The sequence below is a fragment of the Castor canadensis genome, chromosome 15 (assembly GCF_047511655.1).
Source record: "Castor canadensis chromosome 15, mCasCan1.hap1v2, whole genome shotgun sequence".
Classification (NCBI taxonomy): Eukaryota; Metazoa; Chordata; class Mammalia; order Rodentia; family Castoridae; genus Castor; species Castor canadensis.
Window position 1 is genome coordinate 19,409,073 of NC_133400.1, and position 22,590 is coordinate 19,431,662.

At 48.5% G+C, this 22,590-nt stretch overlaps 1 protein-coding gene across 1 annotated transcript; it reads right to left on the bottom strand.

The window, feature by feature from the left end:
* Positions 1 to 6,140: 6,140 nt before the first annotated feature.
* LOC109675003 (pyrethroid hydrolase Ces2e-like) lies at positions 6,141 to 14,396 on the bottom strand. Its single transcript, XM_074055893.1, has 12 exons — positions 14,321 to 14,396; positions 11,969 to 12,173; positions 10,902 to 11,043; positions 10,119 to 10,252; positions 9,779 to 10,037; positions 9,289 to 9,387; positions 8,874 to 9,014; positions 8,682 to 8,762; positions 8,208 to 8,352; positions 7,660 to 7,794; positions 7,069 to 7,141; positions 6,141 to 6,654 (listed from the first exon to the last, which is right to left on the bottom strand). The coding sequence occupies exons 1-12, from the start codon at positions 14,394 to 14,396 to the stop codon at positions 6,477 to 6,479; spliced, it is 1,668 nt and encodes a 555-aa protein (XP_073911994.1). The 3' UTR covers positions 6,141 to 6,476.
* Between the last annotated feature and the right edge of the window lie 8,194 nt (positions 14,397 to 22,590).

Here is a 22,590-nt window from a genome sequence, read left to right on the forward strand (position 1 = left end):
GACTGGACTGAGTCAGTTTGTCTACTGTAAAATTGGGTGACATCTCTCTCTTACATTACCTATGAGAATGCTGATATGTGGAACATCAAGTGCGTGCCACTCAGAGCTGATAAAGACCTGGATGGGGACCAGGACACCATAGAGCTCATTTGGGACCCACAGGTCTGAGCTCCCCAATGGCAGTCAGGCCTCAGTCACATATGTACTCATGCTGAAAGTGTGCTACTTGGAGTGCAGGCATCACAAACATGAAGTCCCCATCATCTCTTGGAACTGGGTTGCAGGGTCTGGGGGTCGTCAGTGTCCCCCAAGTATTCTTCCATCAAGAGACCACCACAACCAGCAGGCAACCCCTAGCCCAGGAGAATCAGGAGGAGTCATAATAAGAAGACTCCAGGACATGGAGGCTGTAGCGTCAGGGTGGAGAGATGGGGCCTCAGATGGGATGAAGTACACTGGGTAAGGGACAAGATCTGGGGTGACCTAAACACAAATACACAAGTACCCCACCCTTTACTCCCATTCTTTGTAGTACTAAGATTTGATCTCAGGGTCTAATACTTGCTTGGAAGTCACTTCATCATTATAGCCTCTTCCCCAACACAAGCCCACCCTTTATTCCTGGTGTTTACTGCATGAGCAAGATATCTTGGGATATCTGTGCAATGCAAACCAACCCTGGAATCCTCAGTCACCATGTGGCTGTCATATTCTGTATAATAGTCGGCAATGTTTCTCTGCTCATTTCCAGTATGGTTTGATTTTACCCCATGAACTGGATAATGGAAGGAAGGTTTCAGTTTTGGGTGGCATGGATCTCAAGTCATGAAATCGTATACCACTAGGCTCTCCTCCCACTAACTACATGAGTTCTCTAGGTCCCAAGAAGTTGGGAGTGAGACTTACCATAGGTAGGACAAAGGCATACTCATCATTGTGGACACCAATGATGCTGGTGACAGAATGAAAATCAGCACAGGTCAATAGGGGTGTCTCTGGGGTGCCTCGGTATGAAGAGTCAGTCTATCACACCAGGTATCTCTTGAAGGGCAAGTTGGCATTCAAGGCCGCGTACAGGACATTTTCTGATGTCCTTGAGTTACTTCCACCCAGTCCAAATTCTTGTCAGGATGCTCACACCCATCCTAAGAGATCCTACACCTGGTTTAGTGATTCCTGGTCCCATTTTGCATTGATGTTTCAAGGACACACAGTCATGGAGAAGAAGTAATTGGTTGAGAATTGTAGGGACTGGTTCTCCACACCTTATTTATATCCCTCTTCTCCCACAATCACTTCATTCAACCTTACCTTATTAATAGCCAAAATCTTCTCTTCACTCTTGCCTCTCAGGCAGTCCACCAGGGCCTCTGATTCTACCTGGTCAAAGGCAGACAGGTTGGCCACCATCTGTAAAGAAAATAATCAGGGTCTGCCTCATCTGTTCAGAGAGAAAAGTCTTTTCCCAGACCCTAACTCAGTGCATGTGTCCCCACATCTCATACGGGACAGTGTATGGATTGCTGCAGGTGTGATGTTGTTCCAACTTCCCTGACGTTCAGAAGGAGGGACCATTCCAAGTTTTACAATGTTCTGCCCATAATGGGTGTTCCAAGGTGGTAGCTTTCATGGCCTTGGAACACACTCAGTCTTTGTGAGGCAGAAGGGTATATATGGTGACCCTTGAGACGTTTAGCAATTCCCAGGATGAAGACATTTCCAAGGAACTCGATGGAGCCAGAGGCTCTGAGGGTAAGGGTGACGCAAATGGTGTGGGTTGGGCTGATGAGAGCACTGACTGAGTAGACCACCTCAAAGGTGTTGGAGATGAGGATTTGTGGCAGAGATACCCCACTTTCCATGATGGCACCATGGAAGAGTCCTTGGGACATGGGGGACACTACTTGTGAGGACACACTAGTGCCACCTGCAGACTCACCAAAAATGGTAATGTGGTTAGGGTTGCCTCTGAAGCAGCTAAGGTTCTCTCTGACCAGCACAAGGTGGCCACTTGCTCAAGGTAGCCCCAGAAGCTGGTGACATGCTGGTCTCCAGAGCTGAGAAGTGGTGAGACTAGGATGCAGTGGAATATTATACAACAGTCCCTTGCACTCACAGGTCTTTTGCCTCTGACCAGAGCCCAGGCTTCATGTTATGCTTGTCTGTTATCTGTTGTCCATAGCAGGCAATGCCAGAATCTTCTTATTTGAACCCAAAGGTCATGAGACCCCTGAGGGTGGGTTTCAGTGCAGTAGGTAAAAGAAAGGAAATTGCCCTGGGACACTGGTGACCCCTGAGACCTAGGTCAAATTATCCAGGGAAACCACACAGGGAAGTCCAAAGGTCCTTAGGACAAGGGATATCATCTCTTAATGACACACAGAAAGTGCTTTGGAAGAGCATAGAAGCAGACTGAGCACAATTTGGCAATTTGCATAATGGCATAAACTGTAAGAGAAGCCATACACTGGAGGTCAAAAGACATTGTAGGGACAACAATAATGTAAGAATGAAGATGAATCACACTGTGGACCAAGGAGGGGAGGAGATGCTCTGGGGAATTCAAACAGGCAGGAGGACACCTCCCTTAAAGGAGATTCTTCTTAAAGGAGATAAGACTTTGACAGGAGTCTCTTCGGCTAGACATATCTGGACCTTCTGACACCCAACGTCACTTCCAGGACACACATGGAAACGTCACAGATTTGTTGTGATTGTGAAAGTGTGGCCTCCCAGTGTGTGCAGAACCACTGAGAAGAAGAGCACACCCCAGGTGACCTAATGAAGAACCCTCCTTGCTCATCAGGGCACTCTCCATATGGCCCAGTTTCAAAGGCCAATGACACGCTCAGTCCTGCGTCTCACAAAACAGCATGTATTTCTGCTGGGCATGAGGCAGCATCTCACAGTACTCATGTTACATCAGTCAGAATGGACTAAGACTCTGTGGCTTCTGGGGTCCAGGGTTTTCACTGGCTCCTTGGAGAATATCAGGACACTTGCTGAGGGGTGGGCAAGGGTTCAGTCACCCAGGATTGGGAAAGTTCTCTGATGACCTTGGCAAGAGTGGAGGTCTTGGTAATTCGGAGGTAGGCAGGCGAAGAGGTGAGAGAGTGTTGGAGAAGGTGAGGAGCAGAAGTTGACCTGGCTTAGTGGAGTGTGGAGGAAGGTGGGTATTCATTGGGGCTTTGCCACTAGCAGCTTCCTGGGGGAATTTACTGAATGTTCACACCAAGAGAGAGCTGAGCAGGGTTGGCAATGGACTTCATGCAGGGATTTTTATGAGTGTTGGCTGAATGCATGGATGAGAGGGGATGAATGGCTACGTGAAAGTAGGCGTCAAATCCCGCTCCTTATTGAGCATCTGTGTACCACAAGCTGACTCCACCTGCACTCAAGTCATCCCCACTCATCAACACAGTCTGCTACAGCTCTGCTAGATTCTTCTCAGCCCCCGTGACCTTCTGGATACTATGGGGCAAAATCTTGGTCCAGAACTCTTGCCTGGAGGTCTTCAGGCCCCAGACCATGGCAGCTGAATGAGCAGCTGCAGGCACTGCTCATCCTGGTCAAGCACTGGCCAGTAAGGAAGGTTCTCACTTTTGTAGTTTTTGTGGACATGCCTTCCCAGCTTGGCATGTGGGATCACTCTGAGCCCGAAATTCATCCCCTGATCTAGGTCAGATCATGAAACAAGTAGACCAGAGGCTTCTTCTCCATAGACAGAGGAGGACAAGGTCAAGGTCTTAGACAACCCACCTGTCTTACTTGTCCTTTTCCACCCTCACCATCCACCTGTAGCCTGATCTCCCATCCCAACCTGGTCCATTTTCCACCCACACCACCCAGCCCAAGCCCTCCCCTTACCCAACTTGCCCTTACTCATGGTTGGTCTTATGGACTCTGAGTTGCCATTAATCAGTTTCCTCTTTTGTTAAGTGGGTGCTGTCTGTCCCTTGGACTAGTCATAAGGATTTACTGACATGATTACTGTCAAGTGCCTGGCACTCAGGCCCTGAGAAAGGCAGGTATTGGTCTGGACAACACAGAGCTCATCTGGTTGCACAGCTCTGAGAAGCTCGCAGGGCAGGCGTGCCTCATTACAGATGTACTCATACTCAAAGCGTGCTGCTTGTATTGCAGGAGTCATGATGGTGTTGTCCTGCATCATCTCTCAGAACTGGGCTCGGTTTGTCTGGGGATCCTCAGTGTCCCCCATGTACTCTTCTATCATCAGGTCACCATACTCAGGAGAGTGCATGAAGCCCATGGAGGGGTCAGGGAGAGTCAGGATAGGCGGGCTCCTGGCAGCAGCCTCAGAGCAGGGAAATGGGGCCTGTGATGAGACAAGAAATAGAGAAAAGGGCAAAGCTCTGGAACTCACCCAGTAACCCAAGCTTACTTCAACCTCTGTTCCTAGGGTCCTTGTATGGGCAGGACATCAGGCATGTCCTTTCCATTGTTGCTGTCCCAGAAGTTCTCACCATCTGTGCTGACCTTCTCTGCAGGACACCCTGTACAATCTCTCTTTCTCCATTTTCTTCTGAGAGTCACAGGTGGCTGCGCTCTGAGTTGTAAGGGAGAGTTTGTATTGTATTTCAGATTGGCCAAGACCTACAGGAGAGGCACCTCAGATACCTGGTGTGATGTGCTGGCAGAGTGGCTCAAGCGGTAAGAGCACCTGACTTGGAAGTGTGAGATACTGAGTTCCAACCCCAGAGCCGCCCAAAACAAAACTAAAGAAAGCAAAACAAAACCTTTTATGAATCCATTCTACCATGAAGTAGTGTGAGGAAGTGAAAAAGCATGCTACCAGAAAGGGGGTGAATCTGTGACCCTTTAGGTGGAAATCAAGGATAAGAACATGTGTGTATTCTTAGTCAATTTCCTAGGCTTTGTGTGTAAGACCTGTGCCCTGATGGTGTCTGTCATAGAGTCAGGTGTGAGTGGGATAGAAATATGTTGTTCTCTCTCTCTCTCTCTCTCTCTCTCTCTCTCTCTCTCTCTCTCTCTCTCTCTTCTCAGGGATGCTCAGAGGGTCAGAAACTTGCAGGGGAGCTCTGAAAGGCAAGAGAACACCTCTTGGGATGGACAGACCCCAGGGAACCAGGTGATAGAAATCACTTCTGGTAGACATGTCTAGACTTTCTGACCCGTACCCCAGTGCATCGTCTAGGACACTTCCCACAGACAAATTCAGAGATGTGCAGTGCTCATGTGTTTGTGGGTCTAACGCTGTGTGCAGAACCACTGAGAATAAGAGCAAACTTCAGAAACACACTTGCCTCTCACGGTACCCCTGAGATGGCTAATGTTGAAGGGGTTAAGGGACATGCCCAGTCCTGCTTCTTGCAAACCATGGTCCAGTCACAGCGTTAGGAAAGAAACAGATGAATGAGTGGGTTGTTTCAATGCCAACATAAATGACATTCAATCTACAGGACCATAGTTAAGGACATTTTCAGTAGTTGGGATACTTGGGGCTCATAATTGGGAGCTCTAGGTACTGTTGTCTGACACACTGTTTGCTTCACGTTCATATGTTGACACCTAATGTCTGATGTGATGATATTCAGAGTCCTCAGGACTTTGCATGATATTCAGATGATACGCACCTCCTTAGGAGGTGATGAACTCATGAGGATCATCATTTATACTTTCCAACACATTTGGACACAGGAGGCATCATTTATCCAGACCCAGATACCATATTTCACACCAAATCTGGTTAACCCTCACCGTGGAATTTTCAGTCTCCAAAACTGTGAACAAGCTGCTCTTGCTTTTAAATAAAGAGTTTATGATTTTTTTGTGGCTTTGTTTTTGAAAAGCAGGGGGTTATTGCAATGTTTCTCTGAATACCTGGAACTCGTGGGCTTGAAACCCTCCTGTGCATCTCCCCAGTAGCTTGGATCACAGACCCTCCCCACAGTGCCGGGTACTTCTTATGATAATCCTGTTGTACCAGCTGATCTCACTAAGACCCCAGGGCTTTTAGTACTGGGTTTCTATTGGCCCCTTACAGATGACAGAGAACATGGGACTTTTTTAGAGGTGCACATGAGATTTTTGACTCCCTGAATGCGGATAACATTGCCCAAAGCAGCTTTTTTATTGAATGGAATTGGAGATTGGGAGGATAGGGAGAGGGAAGGCTGGAAGAGGAACAAGGTGAGCCTAAGAGGAAGGGGCCAAGGCCCAGTGTTGTGTGGAATAATGCAATCATGCGTTGGGCCTCATCCATCCACATTTTCATATGGCCATTTATTGAGTACATCTAACAAGAGAGGGCTCAGGGCGACGTGTCAATGAACATCATGTAGTGAGTTATTTATAAGTATAGGCTGAGTGCAGGGATGTATGACTACCGGACAGTGGGAGTCAACCTCAGCCCCTACCTGGGTGTGTGAGCACCTCAGGCTGATGCCATCTGAACTCAAGCCCACTCCCTCCCTGGACACAGTGTGCTACAGCTCTTAATGATTCTTCTTAGGCCCTGTAAGCTCCGCGATCTTCTGGGGCAGGGTCTTGGTCCAGAACTGCAGCCTGTCGGCCTTCAGGGCCTGGCCCAGTGCAGGCTGGATGTCCAGCTTCAAGTACTGCTCATCGTGATGGAGCCTAGGCCAGTGGGGCAGGTCCTCACTGTTGGGGTTCCTGTGGACACAACATCCCGGTAGGGTTAGTTGGGGACATTCTGATAACAAGCTCCAGAACTTGGTCAGGCCAAGCAACCAGCAGGCTAGGGGTGTGTAGAGACTGAAAGCCACATCCTATCCAGACAAAGCAAAGTAAGGACCCGGTGTTTGGAAATGTGGGACGCAGCCAATTGGCATATTTGTCCCTTCTTCTCTGACGTAGGCTCTGATACTGACATAGTACACTGGACCAACTCTCATGTCTCTTGGACAAGGGCCAAATGACTGGCACTCACATCGTCACCTCCTCCTAGTGGTTGGGGAGGGAACAACCCTAGGATAAAGGACGCGTGCATGGTAATGAGGCCACTCCAGATGACGTGAGCCCTGGATGAGCCCAATGCAGGGATTGGGGTGTGTTGGGTGCTCTCACCCATTCCGAGCAAAGTTGGCCCAGTACTTCATCATCCTTCTGCTTAGCAGCTCCTCCTCCTCAGTGAAGTCACCTGCATAGAGGAGGACAAGGTCAAGATCTGGCCACCATACCAGTGCACCCCGTCAGGCTCCACCCTCAACACTCTCCATAATCTGACCCTGGACCCCAGGCCAAGACCCGTTCCCTCCCTTAACACCAAGGGCCACGACCTCCTTTGCCCAACCTTCACTTATTCATTCCAAACTTGAGCTGCATCTGTCCTGAGCTCATTCCTGACCTAGCAGACCCTTTTTTTCTCTAACTCTGGGATACACTTTAGGAACAATCATGCCTTTGAAACACACTCCTCCCCCCAGCCCCAACACCCATATCTGATACTACAGTAAGTGCAGACAGTGGAAGGAACACAGGCTAGAGTCTGTGAGAGCTTGGATTGTAACCCAAGTGTTATTTTCATTCTATAAGTTGGTGCACAAGTGATTCTGTCTCTTTTTAAGCCTCAGTTTTCCACTTGTAGACAGCAAGGACAATCACCCATCAGGTCCCAAGCAGGGTCCATCCCAATTCCTGGAAATGAGGAAAACTCACTATTGCTGTTCAAGAAGTATCCGAAGACAAAAGAAACCTCATCGCCATGGTCAGCCTTCACGTGGGGCGGCCTGATGTCTTTGAAAATGCTGGACTGATGCTGGAACTCATAAAAGTAGACAGGGGCATGGGAACCTAGAGGTGTGGACAGGTTGGAGTGTAGTGGTCTGTCACCTTGAACTGTCCTTCCCCCCTATTACTGAAGTGTGAGCTAGAACCACAGCTGTCTGGAATCTGGATGATGAGGAGAGGAGCTCCAGGCTGGAGCAGGCCCAGTGGGAAGTCCTTGGTTTAGTCATGGCCTTGGGCTGTCAAGCTGTTTGGTCTTGGAAAACTCACTGACTGTTACTGACTCAGTATGTCTTCTGTAAAATGGGGTGACATCTCTCTCACATTAGCTGTGAGAATGTGCTGATATGTGGAACATCAAGTGCATGGCACTCTGAGCTGATAAGGACGTGGATGGGGAAAACGACACCAAGAGCTCACCTGGACAACAGGTCTGGGTTCCCCAATGGCAGTCACGCCTCAGTCACATATGTACTCACGTTGAAAATGTGCTACTTGGAGCGCAGGCATCACAAACATGAAGTCTCCCATCATCTCATGGAAATTGGCTTGGAGGATCTGTGGGTCCTCAGTGTCCCCCATGTATTCTTCCATCAAGAGACCACCACAACCAGCAGGCAAGCCCTAGCCCAGGGGAATCAGGGAGAGTCATCATAGGTAGAATCCAGGACAGGGAGTAAGGCAACTCAGAGTGGGGAGATGGGGCCTGGGACTGGACCAGGTGTACTGGGCAAGGTCCAAGCTGTGGAGTGACCCCAGCAGAAACACTCATGTCCTTCACCTTTTCTTGTGGTACTAGGGTTCCTCAGGTCCTATGCTCGCTGGTCATGGGGGTCTAAACACTTGAGCCCCAGCATTAGTCCAAGCCCACCCTTTATTCCTTGAATTTACTGCACCAGCAAGATGTCTTGGGATATCTCTCCAATGGCATCCAACCCTGGATCCTCACTCACCATGTTTGCTGTCGTGCTCTCCATAATAGCAGGCAAGGTTCCTCTGTTGATTTCTTTTATGGTTTCAGTGTAGCCCATTAACTGGGTGGTGGAAGGAGACTTTAAGTAATGCCATTAAGCCACATACTGCTAGGGTCTCCTCCCCACTACATGAGATTCCTAGGGTCCCAAGAAGTTGGAAGTGAGACTTACATTGGGGAGGTCAAAGCCAAACTCATCAGTGTTGACACCTATGATGCTGGGGACAGGTTGAAAATCTGCAGAGACCAACAGCTCCTGGGGGTGCCTGGGTAGGAAGGCCCCATCTACCACTCCAGGTATGGTCGTGAAAGCCTGCAGGGGAATTCAAGTTTAGGGATCCAGGTCAGGCACAGGACATTTTCTAAGGCCCTTGAGTTAATTTTACCCATTCTGAATTCACCCCAGGATGCTCACACCCATCCAAAGAGATCTTATACGTAGTTTAGTCTCTCTTGGTCTCCATTTGGCATTCATGGCATAAGGGAACCATGACATGGAGGAGAGGTAATTATTTCAGTGTAGTAAGGACTGACTCCTCAAGCCCTATGTATTGTCCCTTTCCCCATACCCACACTATCAGCCTGACCTTGTTAATAGCCAGAATCTCCTCTTCACTCTTGCCTCTCAGGCAGTGTAGCAGGGCCTCTTTGTTTACCCGCCCACAGGCAGACAGGTTGGCAACCACCTGTAAGGAAACAGGGCAAAGGCTGCCTCTTCCTTTCACACAGGAGAAAGTTTTTCCCAGACTCCACCATGCTCCATGTGTCAACATATCACCAGGGTACAGTGCATGGCTTGCTGCTGATGTGAAATTGTTTCCACATCCCTGATGTTTAGAGGTCAGGGCTACATAGGACACCCTAACTGTTTACAAGTTTCTGCTCATGAAAGGGGTCCCAGAGTGGCAACTTTCCTGACAACAGAACACACTGAGCCTCTGTGAAGCAGGGGGTGTGCATTACAACCTTTGATCCTTTCATCAATTCAAGGACAGAGACCTTTTCCAAAGGACCTCCATGGAGACAGAGACTCTGAGGGTGAGGCAGGTGTAAGCTGGGGTAGTTGAGGTCACTCACTGTGTAGACCACCTCAGAGGAGCTGGAGATGAGGTCTGGCAGAAGAGCCACCCCACTCTCCATGATGGCACCGTGGAAGAGTCCTTTGGACATTGGGGACACGACATGTGAGGACACACTAGTGCCACCTGCAGACTCGCCAAAAATGGTGACTTGGGCAGGGTTGCCCCCGAAATGGGCGATATTCTTCTGCACCCAACGAAGGGCGGCCACTTGGTCTAGGTAGCCCCAGTTGCCAGATGCATGCTGGTCTCCAGTGCTGAAAAGTGGCAGAGACAAGGGTCACAGGCCTGTCCTGGGCCTACCCTGTTCCCACTGTCCTGTCCATCCCTAGGCTCACCTGAAGAAGCCAAGGACACCCAGGCGGTACTGGATAGCGACCACCACCACATTCTCTGTGGCTGCCAGTATGGAACCATCATATGAGGAAGCCATGCCTGCAACCAGTGCACCTCCGTGGATCCACACCATCACCTGAGAAATCAAGACAGAGATCACACGTTCTGACCCAGGCCATACCCTCTCTGGCCTCTCCCTACACTGCTCACTTCGGCCTCTGCACCTGACCCTGTAGAAAGAACTATCTCAGTTCTCCTTGACCTGGACCATGCATTAGGGACACAAGAACACCCAGTATAAATTTTAGGGCCACCCCTTGAACCTACTCCTGGAATAATGGCTACAAGATTGCAAAATGGTTCCATTATTCTCTACACATGTGAAGAGAAAAGAAAAGGGGTGTTTCTCTGAGTGGCTCACTTAACATTAATGGAAATGTCACCTAACCTCATTGGCACAATAGATGATCCATAGCTGGGGACTTGGGTGATGTCAAAGATGAGCACTTGGGCACCTGCATGGGTCTTCTGGGCCCAAGTTCTTAGAGTGAGCCCTCAGTTCATCAAAAGGCTAAGGCCTCTGGCCTCCGACCTCTGGGAGTTGTCAGGCCTCTGTGTTCCCATACTATGGTTGGTTTCCCTTTCTGGGTGAGAAGACTTTGTGGACATGGCAGTGAGAGACTTCTCAGGTTCACATTACATTGGGAGCCAGGTGATCTTGGCTCATTCCATCTCCTTGTAAATAAATGTCCTCTGTCCCTAGGTGACCATGGCATATCACTCACAGGTAGGTTGGAGCCCTCATCGGCATAGGCAGGTGAGTAGATGCTGAGATACAGGCAGTCCTCAGACATGGAAACAGGAGGCAGGGTCTGCTTCAGCTGCTTCAGAGAGTCCATATTCATTATATCAGAATTTTGCAGACACCTGGTGAAAATGGCAATCAGTTTTTCCAAGTACTGTACAGGGGTCAATCTTAGGCCCAGGTGTTAAATTTGCTCCCTTCCACCCTTAAACTCTGCTCTCTTTATTCTCTGGCACACAGATGAGGAAGTCCCTCCCCAGCAAGATACAAACCACAGGTTCTAGAGGAGCTATAATGGAGCAAGACTCAAGGGAGGCCTCAAGGTTGTTGAAGGCCTTGGATCTCCCATCTATTGAGGATGGGAAATCATGACTCCTAGCAGTCTCTACCGGATCCATTGACCGCAAATGTTGACAATAACTCCTTTAACCTGGAACAGGGGAGCAGCCACCTCAAGACCCATCACACCACTCACAAGTACTGCATGAATGACTGGGGACCTCTTTCCCATAGGGAAGTAGGACATCCCTTAACTCAAGTCTAGACTAACAGGATCATCAACCCTCCCACAGAGTCTCCACCTGGAAGCACATAAACGAGATCCCTTGCTAAAGGCTCCTGGCTCTGCAGGTTGGCACAATCTCTGTGGAGGGTGGGTTTCCAAGGAAGCTGTGCTGCTGCCCTGCTAAGGTTCCTGCAGTATCTGCTGCTGGAGCCAGGGGCTCTCACAGTTCATGGAGCCAACCTGGACCTCTCCCATAGACACTTCCCCTGGTGCAGAGAACACCGGGAACACCCAAGTGTGTCTCTGCTCCTACCACAGAAACCAGAACTAACATGTCCAGGTACCAAGCCCTGGATTTGAGCCTGGCAGGGTTGCGCCACTCTCTCAACCTTATCCCATTCACTGGAAAAATGCATGTGGTATCCTCCCAAGGCAGAGGGAAAACATCTGTGAGTTCCGATGGAAGAATCAGTAGGCCCGGCACAGAGCTCAGGGGGCCCTACCCAAAGGCCTGAAGTTCCCTGGGCCCTGGGAGAGCTTACATGGCTGGGTGGGAGGTCCCATTCCTCACACCACTCCAAGGTGCAGCAGGCTTAGGGGGTGCAAACCGCAGCGATCCAAGAGGTGGCTTGGCAAAGGGAATTCCCAGGAAGGTGTGGACCCCCACATCGGTGCCCTTCACTTGGACGAGGCTGCCCTGCACCTGCCCTGTGAGTGTGGTCCTGATGGGTCCGGCTGAGTTCTTGCCTGTGGATGGAGAGAAGCACATGAGAGTTGGTCCTGCCCAATGAGATGTCATGCACGCTGTGAGTGTTGACACCTCCTTGCTACTCCCAGGTCTGCCCTTGTCAAGACACTGGTCCGCAAACACTGGCTTCACATTGTTTCTCCTTTTAACACTGACGCTCCAACACCACTTGGTTCTTAATTCTATTTTCATGAAAAGTTCTAAATTTTCTATCACTAACAGGATCAGCAGATTGGTGTCTAGGGCTGAGGTTAGGGGTTGTGTTTGGGGCTTGAGGAATGGAGGTAGTTAATTTTGTGAATGTTCTAAACAGCATGAAATTCACAATGTGTTTACAGCCCAAGGGAATTTGATTGTTCTTCTGTAGAAGTCAGGAGTGTGGTGTAGACAAGTGCCAGTTACTATACCTCCATCTCAGTGAGTTCATATCCCTGGCTTCATTCAATCTTGCAGATGGAAAACATGAAAAACAAGCAAGCAAAGAACTCTGTGCATGTGTTGACACACACAGACCTTTTCTTCATGTTCCCTAAACAACATAGTATTACAATATGTATGTAGCATTCACGTTGAAGTAGTCACTATATGCAACCTGGAGGCTTTTCAAAAGCTACAAGCTCAGGTTACATGCAAATACTAGGCCATTTGTACTTTTTTGTGCCATTACCGTCTGAATTCAGGGCATGAAGCTTGCAAGCAGGCACTCTATCACTTGAGCCACTCTACCAGACGTTTTCTTTTGAGTTTTACTGAGATAGAGTCTTATGAACTATGTGCCTAAGGTTGGTTTTGAACCATGATCCTCCAGTTCTCTGTTCCATATCCTATTTTAAAGTGGAGTCATCAGTGAGGTCTTGCCTAGAATGCCCTGGGGACTTCCCAGATCCTGACCAGGAGCGGGTAAGATAAGGAGTCCAGCAGTGGCAGCCATGGGTGGGGAAATCTTAGGGCAGATTAGATTGGGGAAATGGGGGAAGATATCTTCAGGTCCCACACCAGGGGATTTAGGGGAGAGTGAGATCAAGGGTTGCACATACATTCTGGGCATCGAGCCCTGAGAGCATGAACTTCTGATAAGATCCTGGAGAGTACGTGGCATGCAAAGAGCACATTCCCATTGCTCTGGAAGCCAAGCCATTACTTTGTCCAGTCAGGTTCATAGTATGAAATGAACCCATGTGGTCTCTCCTTTCAGCTTTGAGATGTGGTACCGGGGGTTTGTGAATCCTTTCAGGGCCAGTAACCTTGCCTGGGGCCCATTTGGAGGGTGGCAGGGTCTTTTCTGGCCCAGGAGATGTCACAATCAGAGACAAATAGTACTATGAATGTATTATCACCATTGTGTGCTGACCACAAATGCAGGAGGAAAAAGTTCTAAATCCCACCCCAGGTTTCTGACCTGCCCTTCTGGCTCTTCACAACCCTCCTTAATCGCCTGCCTATTCAGTGATGTGTCTTCAGCCAGCCCTGACCCTCTAAGCTTCAAGGACCACCCTAGGCTTTTCGACATGTTATGTGGACACAAGTTTCCCACACCTGAATTTTTATCACAGGTGTAACCGGGACCAGAAAAGAAAAATCCTTTCTGGATAGCTAGCTTGTCTTCTGGCCAGTATACTCTGCTTGTTGATTAAACTGACTCTTTTCCCCTCTTTGTCTAATTGCTGGAGAATCTGGTAACAAAGGTTAACTCCCTTTGTTCTTCAATTACCCCGGGGGTCTTCTACCCTTTATTTCTTCCTGACCACCTGAGCAGTAAACCTTCCAGCCAAGGTACAGCTTCAGAGGAGTGGTGACAGACACCTGGAGAATCAAGGCCAGTAACCAAGGTGGACACACAGGAAGTCACCCATTCAAGCTCACCCCCTGAACTCTCCTTGGAAAGGTGGACATTTTCTCTCAGACTTGGGACGACAGAGGTTTAAGACCTTCACTCGCCCTATCCTCATCTTTGTCCGAGAAATAATAAAATTTGTTTCCTTTTCCTCAAACCCAGCTCCCATGATTTGTAAATTGTGAATTGCCATTGAAGCCATGGGGCCATTCCCTTCCATCTTGAAGCCCTTGGCTCCCAATCTCGGGCTGTGCCTCGGCACACTGTGGCAGATCTGACCCTGGTCCCTGTCATCCCCTTCAGAAGTCTCACCTTGGACTTGGAAGAGGAGAAGCAGAAGCCCACAGGCTACGGTTCTCAGCCACATTGGAAGTTGTTCCAGCCACATGGTTGACTCACTGCACTGTGCCTGCAGTGTTTCACTGACAGGCAACTGATGATCAGAGCCTCACCCTGACTGGAGTTTGGACAGGGAATGGGTGGGAACAGTGCCCGGTGGGTGCTGCATGATAGTGACACTGAGCAGGGATTGGTCCCAGGAAACGAGTGGCCAGCAGGTAGTGTATGGCTGCCACCCCTCTTCCCATGCCCCCTTCAGCTCCTCCAAAATTACTATGTGCCTTTTGCTGGCCTCAGAGATACCTCGAGGACCCTACACAGAGCTAGTCACTGCATGATCATTGTCTAAGCAGTCTGAATCCTAGAGACTAGACTATAAGGGGTTAAAACAGTGAGCAGAAGGCTGTAATTTGAGAAGCCAGGAGGGCATCTCTGAGGAGGTGTTTGCTCAGGATCACACAGGTGGACAATTGTTCCCACCTTTGAGGAGGTGAAAGGAACTGCTTGAGCAAGTACCTTTTCACTAAGTAACAGTGTCCTTCATCTGCAGAACTCCTCCAGACCATCAGCATGCATTGTACTCATCCCCTTCAACAGTTCCTTATCTCTTAGAGTCCATGATCTGAGGTCCCTTCCCAACTCAACCTTGGCCCTTCTTTTGTAATATACTTGAGACTGTGGTACTTCTGCAGGTTCCCAAGCCAGTGCACAGTTAAATATCCACAGGAACATCATGAAATGAGAGCCTGTTGGTCCTGGCACTAGGAATTAAGTAGAGCTTTGGTGAGTCAGGGGTGTCAGGGCCTCTCCTGGAGATTCTGAGCATCCTCAGGGTTGTGTGGATGTACAGCTGCCATCCTTGGTCTGTGATCATCCACCCAGCCTGACTTCCAAGAAGAAACATCGTTAAAGTCAATCTCAGACAGCCTATAACCAACAACTGCCTGCTCCCTGAAAACAACAACTACGTCAGCGTTCCTGCCCCCATAGGCACTCAGAGCCCACCCGGCACAGTTTTTGTCCCTTCTCAGAGCCATGGTGGCAGCAACCACATTTCCCCGGGACTGAGGGGCCAGGAGCCTGGATCACTGCTTCTCCTTGACCTGCCCATTCATCAAGGCCTTCTGTCCATTCAAGGTCTCCCATCCAATATTGCAGGCCCTGTGTGGGCAGAGCTCTCCCTGCCCTTAATATTCCTCACCTAATTACAGCTGGGCTGTGGGGGCTGAAAGAGGCCCACTCCTCCCATACTGCGTCATCTCATAGCTCCTTCATGTTAACTGGACAGCAACAGGGTTTCTCCCTCATTCCTAACTCTGTGACTGCTGTCCATCTCATGGGCAGGGTGCTCTCGTGCTCTGCCACTTCCACTCCACCAACTCATTGACCTTGATCATGGTCAAGATCATGATAAAATCATGCAGTGAATAAGTCTCAGAAGTATATAAGCTCAGAGGGAGAGAGAGTAATTAACAGAGAGCGTGAGAGCAAGAGAGAGAGAGAGCGCACTATGGGGAAAGGGGTTTTAGTCCGAGGCTCAAAGTCTAGATTTCTATTTCAGTGACACACCCATTCTATCAAATCAGTTGTAAGACCCATAAGAACAAATGGTCAGGAGCACATTGAACAACTCGCATCAACTTGGCATCTGCACAATTTAGGCAGATCTGAGCCCGGTTGCCGTCTCCTCCATATGAGCCTCACCCAGGCCCTGCAAAAGGAGCAGGAGCCCACTGGACACAGTCCCCTGCTGCACTGGGTGTTGATTTAGGGACATGATCTTCTCTCAGGCATATGTCAGTTCTGCAAAGCAGGCCCAGACTCAATGACAGGCAACTGAGATCTGGCTGGACTTTGTACCGAGCAGCAGGAGTTGGGGTTCTGGTTAGCCTGGCGAAGCAGTGCTACAAGAGAGTGGCACTGAGTAAGCAGAGTAGAAGGGGGGCCAGGGCTACATTAGGGCGTGGTTGCCTCCCCTCTTCCCGTGCCCCCTTTAGCCTCTTCTAAAAGTGCTGAGTGCCTTTTGCAGCACCCCTGGAAGCCCGACTTGAATCCTGCAGTACCAAGTTCACTGGCATTGCAGTCACAGGCTTATGAAGACATTGAGCGCAGAAAGGAAAGAGCAGGGAATGTTTGAGAACTTTGACAGGGCAAAAACAACCACTTGAGCAGAGTCAGGGAGCTGTGACTGTCCCCTTCACCCTGCAATTCCTCCTTGTTCTGAAGAACTCGAGCTCTACTGGAACCCCTTCAAATCTCTCCATCTTTAGGGTCATGGTCTCTGGATTGCACGGACCCATCCCTAGTTGGAAGCGGTATTCCGTGGACACACACTGTGACAGCACTTCTTAAGGACCGATCCAACTACTCTCCCCACCCCACCATGTGACAGCCCTAGAGGCTAGCTCCCACCAAGAACAAATTCACAGTCACTTACCTTCTGATCACAGCTGTGGTGAGACTGGGTTCTATGGACCTGTGCTAAGGCAGTGGAGACAAGAGAGTCTAAAACACCTAGAATCCTGCCTGGACACAGCAAAAACAGCAGGGGCCAGGAGCTACCACCAAGCCTTACTTCCCAGAGGAAGTGGTATGGGATTCGAACTCACACAGCCTTTAGTGCCTTCTGAGAATAGCCCTTGACTTTTTCATTCCACTACCCAATAGTCCTGGGAACACAGAGACTGCTACCACAGAATTCCTTCTTGACACCTTTCTGGGAGAGATTATTTCCGCTGATACAGCATGAAAAGGGCTTCCCTTGACCTCTACCTAATCAGCAAGGCCTGCTGTTAATTCATTGCTCCTTTTTGAAGCACTCTGGTCCAAATCATAATCGGAATGCCTGCTGGGCAGATTCTCTCTGTCTTCAATTCTCCTGACTTAATTAACAGCCAGACATGGGGTCTGAGACATCCCAAATCATCCCATCAGGATCATGAGCACATCCTTCTGGACAACACTGGGCTTCCTCCTAATCCTGGGGCTGCTGTCTACCACTGCCAGGGAGAAGTCCCCGTGTGCTCCACCACTTCTTGCACCATCTTAAGGAGGTCCTGGCATCCATGATGGCTAAGATCATAGTAAAAGTATGCAATGAGGATGTCTCAGGAACATTTCTGTATGCGTGGGAATATGATGAAAATTCACAGTGGTCCAGTGAGATAGAGAAAGGCAGAGAGAGGGAGAGAGACAGATAGAAAGAGACAGAGAGAGACAAATTGAGATAGAGACAGTGAGAAATTGAACAGAAGGAAGAAGCAGAAGCTAAAAGTCCAGGGAGATTCAGGCATGGTGACATACATGCATAACTGCAGTAATTAGGAAGCTGAGGCAGAAGGAACCTGAGTTTCAGTTCATTTGTCTCAAGAAAAGTAAATAAATAAATTAATTAAAAAATAAAATAGGTGGAGTGGCTACAGTGGTAAGAATGCCTCCCTAGCAAACAAGATGCCCTTGTTCAAACACCAGTGCCAAATAAATAAATAAATAAATTTAATTTAATAAAATTAAGAGTCAGGGACACATCTGCCACAAAGGCACCATAACTTAACATCATTCAATACAATGAGATTGAAGCACAATACAGTCAAGTGTTGGGAACCTGGAGCACCGGCACCGACATTCATGGCTGGTGGAATGCAAAATGACCTACTCAGTTTGGAAGACAGTGTGGCATTTTTTTTAAGTAAAATACATAATTGTCATATGACTCAGCAATTCCATTCTCAGGTCTTTATGGAAAACAAATGAAAGTCATGTCCGAAAATGTGTCTAACAACTTTATTAAAAAGAGCCTTGCCTGGTGCTCGGTGGATTATGCCTGCAATCCCAGCACTATGGAGGCTAACACAAGGGGATCGGATTTTTGAGGCCAGTCTTCACTACCTAGCAGGAGCCTTTAAAAAAAAAAGACCCCACAAAAAACTGCTGAAAATGGATGTTACTCAGATGTACCTCGACGTATTGTGTGCACACATGGGACGGCTCGTCTCATAAAAGGAAGGAAGTGTTCCTTGAAATTCAAAACACCAATGATTCTTTTAATACGAAGTGACAGGAAGGTCTTTAACATTTCCAAGCTGTATATAGTTTCCAAAGTACAGTTGACAGAAATCAACTGGGTGTTTGCGAGGAAGCAGGGTCCAGGACAATGAATGTAAAGGGGTGTGAGGATAAGCTATGGGGTGAAAGAATTGTTCTAATACTGAGTTTGCAGTGATTACATGTCTCATACATTTACATAAATGTACCAAACTCTGCAGTAAATGGATGAATTTAATTATATATGAATTATTCCTGAATAAAAATCTGATAAATATCTGCTAAGTTTGGAAAACGATGCCTGGGAACCCCTTGGGAAAGCATCCTGTTCATGGGCAGTACTGAAACCACACACGGGCTTGTGTGCAGCAGGAGGTCAGTGATCTCTCAGGACACAGTGCACCAGTCCTGTCACTCACAGTTCTCTTACCTCTCCCAACTCAGCCCAGTCTTCATGTTATCCTTGTCTGCCACCTGGTGCACAAGGCATCATGGGAAACTTCATCTTTCATCACAAAAGTCCTGAGGCCCTGATGTTGGGTTTAAATACAGTGAATGAACGAAAGGGGTTTTGACCTGAGAAGACTGGTGACATCACAGGATGAGTTGGCCAGAAGTAGAGCAGGGTGGAGTCCTAAGGTCTATAGGAAACATCCTAAAGACCCATGCAAAATGATTTGGTTGAGCAAAGAAACATTTTGAGCACAATTTGGTACCTTTGTAAAATGACATAAACAGCCAGGGAAGACGTACTGGAGTGGTCAAACAGTGTAGGGAGAACAATAATGCCATAATGAAAATTAACCACAGGGTGGACCATGCAGAATAGTTGATGCTCAGTGGATCAGAAACGTGCCATGGGATCTCTGTAACCCATGAGAACACCTCCCTTAATGAACAAGCCTCAGGGAACTAGGTGATAGAAATCTCTTCTGTTATAATGTCTAGTCCTTCTGACCCCCCAACCCAAACTCAAGGACACTTTCCACAGACAAACTTCATACATGTTCTCAGATCTTGTGACTTTGGGCCTCACAGTGTGTGCAGAACCACTTAGAATAACAGCAAAGAGTCAAACCTGCCTCTTCTGGTACCACCTGAGATGGCAAATATTCAAGGGTCAATGGACATGCACAGTCCTGCTCCTTGCAAACCAGGGACCAGTCACAGCTTTGGTGAAGAAGTAGATGAATGAGGGGGTTGTTTTCAATGCCAAACTAAATGGTATCCAATCTACAGGGCCACATGTGTAGACATTTTCAGTAGTTAGGACCTGGGGGCTGACATTGGGGAACTCTAGGTGCTGTTGTCTGACAGCTTGTGTGCTCCAAATTCAAATGCTGAAATCTAATCCCTGAGGTGATGAAATTCAGAGGAGAGGTTCTTAAAAGGTGAAATATCACGAGAGGCACCATTTGTCCATCCCCCGAAGTAAGGACACAAGGAACCATCTTTCCATCTTTGATGCAGGGAGAAAGCCTTCATCTGATACCAAATCTACTTGCACCTTGACCTCAAAACCTGAACACTTTTGTGTTGCTTTTAAAGAACCCAGCTTATGTTTTTTTGTGTTTTTTCTTTAAAAGGAGGAGAGTTATGGCAATGCTTCTCCCGGATAACTGGATCTCCTGGGCTTATGCAACCCTCCTTTCTCAATCTTTCCAGTAATTCAGATCTCAGACACTCACCACAATTCCTTGTTACAATTTATGATAATCCTGTTATAGAACCTGAACTCACTAAGACCCCAGGGCTGTTAGTAACTACGGTTTCATTGGCCCCTTACAGATGAGAGAGAACATGGGACTTTTCTAGAGGTGTACATGGCATTTTTGACCCCCTGATGTGGTTAACATTGCCCAAAGCAACTTCTTTATCTGAATGGAATGGGGGATTTGGAGGATAGGGAATGGGACAGAAGGCTAGAAGAGGACCAAGGTGAGCCTGAGAAGAAGGGGCCAAGGCCCAGTGTTGTGTGGCATAGTGTGACCATGCATTGGGCCTCATCCATCCACATTTTCATATGGCTGTTAATCGATTATGTCTAACAAGAGAGGGCTCAGAGTGATGTGGCAATGAACATCATGCAGTAAGTAACTTATAAGCACAGGCTGAAAGCAGGGATGTATGTCTACCACACTGTTGGCGTCAACCTCAGCTCCTGTGTGGGCAAGTTGGCACATCAGGCTGATGCCACCACAAACTCAAGCCCATTCCCTTCCTGGACACAGTCTGCTGCATCTCTGAGTGATTCATTTTAGGCCCTGTAAGCTGTTGATCTTCTGGGGCAGGGTGTAGGTCCAGAACTGCAGCCTGTCAGCCCTCAAGGGCCTGGGCCACAAAGGCTGGATGTCCAGCTTCAAGTACTGCTTATCCTGATCAAGCACATGCCAGTGGGGCAGATTCTCCTTGCTGGCATTCCTGAGGATCCGACATCCACGTAGGGTGGGAGGGGGGTCATTCTGATACCAAGCCAAGTCATCAGCCCCCAGATCGTAGTCAGGACAAGGAATCAAACAGGCCAGGGGTAGAGAGTGAAGACCACAATCTGCCCTGGTATAGTAATGTAAGAACCTCCCATCAGTGTTTGCTCCTCACGGGGCAGGGCCAGTTGGCCTATTTTTCTCTCCTTTTCTGAGGGACGCTGTGATAGGGACATAGTTTTATGCACCAACTCTCATGTCAGCTGGACAAGGGACAAATGACTGGCACTCCCAGGGTGTCCTCCTCTGAGTGGGATGGGAGCACACAATCATATGATAAATCACCCATCATGGTAATGAGGCCAGTCCAGAAAAGGGAAGTGTTGGATGAGATCCATGCTGGGAAGTTGTGGGGATGTGGGGGTGTTCTTGTTGCAGGAGTTTGCTAGCTGAGATATGAGACTCTTGAGGTAATTAGCAGGAAGCAATGTTTTATTGTGCCGGCACAGACTCAGCGGACTCATGACCAAAGGCTGTGCCCTGTGAACAAAGTAGTTTCACCTTATATACCCTTGCAAGCAGGTTCAGAAGCAAAAAGCAAAGTCTAATCCAGATATGGTTATATTTAATTTTATTGTCTACTTTACCCTAGTGCTATGTGACCTTCCTCATGTTCAGATTTCTCAGGTTTTATCTCTCTGCTATGCCATCCCTACCTCCCTGCTACAGCGTCAGGACTCAGGTATAACAGTATTCTTCTGATTCTCCTCCCTATGCACTCTCAACCATTCTGAGCAAAGGTGGCCCAGCGCTTCTTCACCCTGCTGCTTAGTAGCTCCTCCTACTCAGTGAATTCAACTGAAGAGAGGAGGACAAGGTCAAGGTCTGGACACCACATCAGCCAACAAGTCAGGCTCCACTCTCAACACTCTCTATTACCTGACTCTGGACACCAGGCCAAGTCCCGTTCCCTCCCCTACCACCCTTCCCCGACCTTCCCTTATTCAACCTGACCTTGAACTGCATCTGTCCTGAGCTCATTCCTTACCCAGCTGCCCCTTCCTTCCTCTCACCCTGGGAAGTCATTTAGAAACAATCATGCCTTTGAACCACTGCCCCTCTACACCTCTACCTGACACTATGGTGGGTGCGGAAAGTGGAAGGAGCACAGGCTAGAGATTGAGGGAGCTTGGATTCTACCCTAGAGGTTCCTTTACCTATAAGATGGTGCACATGTGATTCTAACTCTCACTGAGCCTCATTTTCCACTTGTGGACAGCAAGGACAATCACCCCTCAGTTCCCTAAGCAGGTCCATCCCAATTTCTGGAAATGAAGAAAACTCACTATTGCTGTCCAAGAAGTATCCGAAGACAAAAGGAACCTCATCGCCATGGTCAGCCTTCATGTGGGATACCCTGATGTCCTTGAAAAGTCTGGGCTGATGCTGGAACTCATAGAAAGAGACAGGGAAACGGGAACCTAGAGGAGTGGACAGGTTAGGGTATGGTGTCTGTCACCTGGAGCTGTCCTTTCTCACCATTACTGAAGTGTGAGCTTGGTCCAAGTCTGTCTAAATCTGGATGATGAGGTGGGAGCCCAGGCTGGCGCAGGCCCAGTGGTGCAGCTTTGGTTCAGTCATGTCCATGGGCTTCCAAGCTGTGTGGCCTTGGAAAAGTTACTGACTGGACTGACTCAGTTTGTCTTCTGTAAAATTGGGTGACATCTGTCTCTTACATTAGCCATGAGAATGCTGATATGTGGAACATCAAGTGGG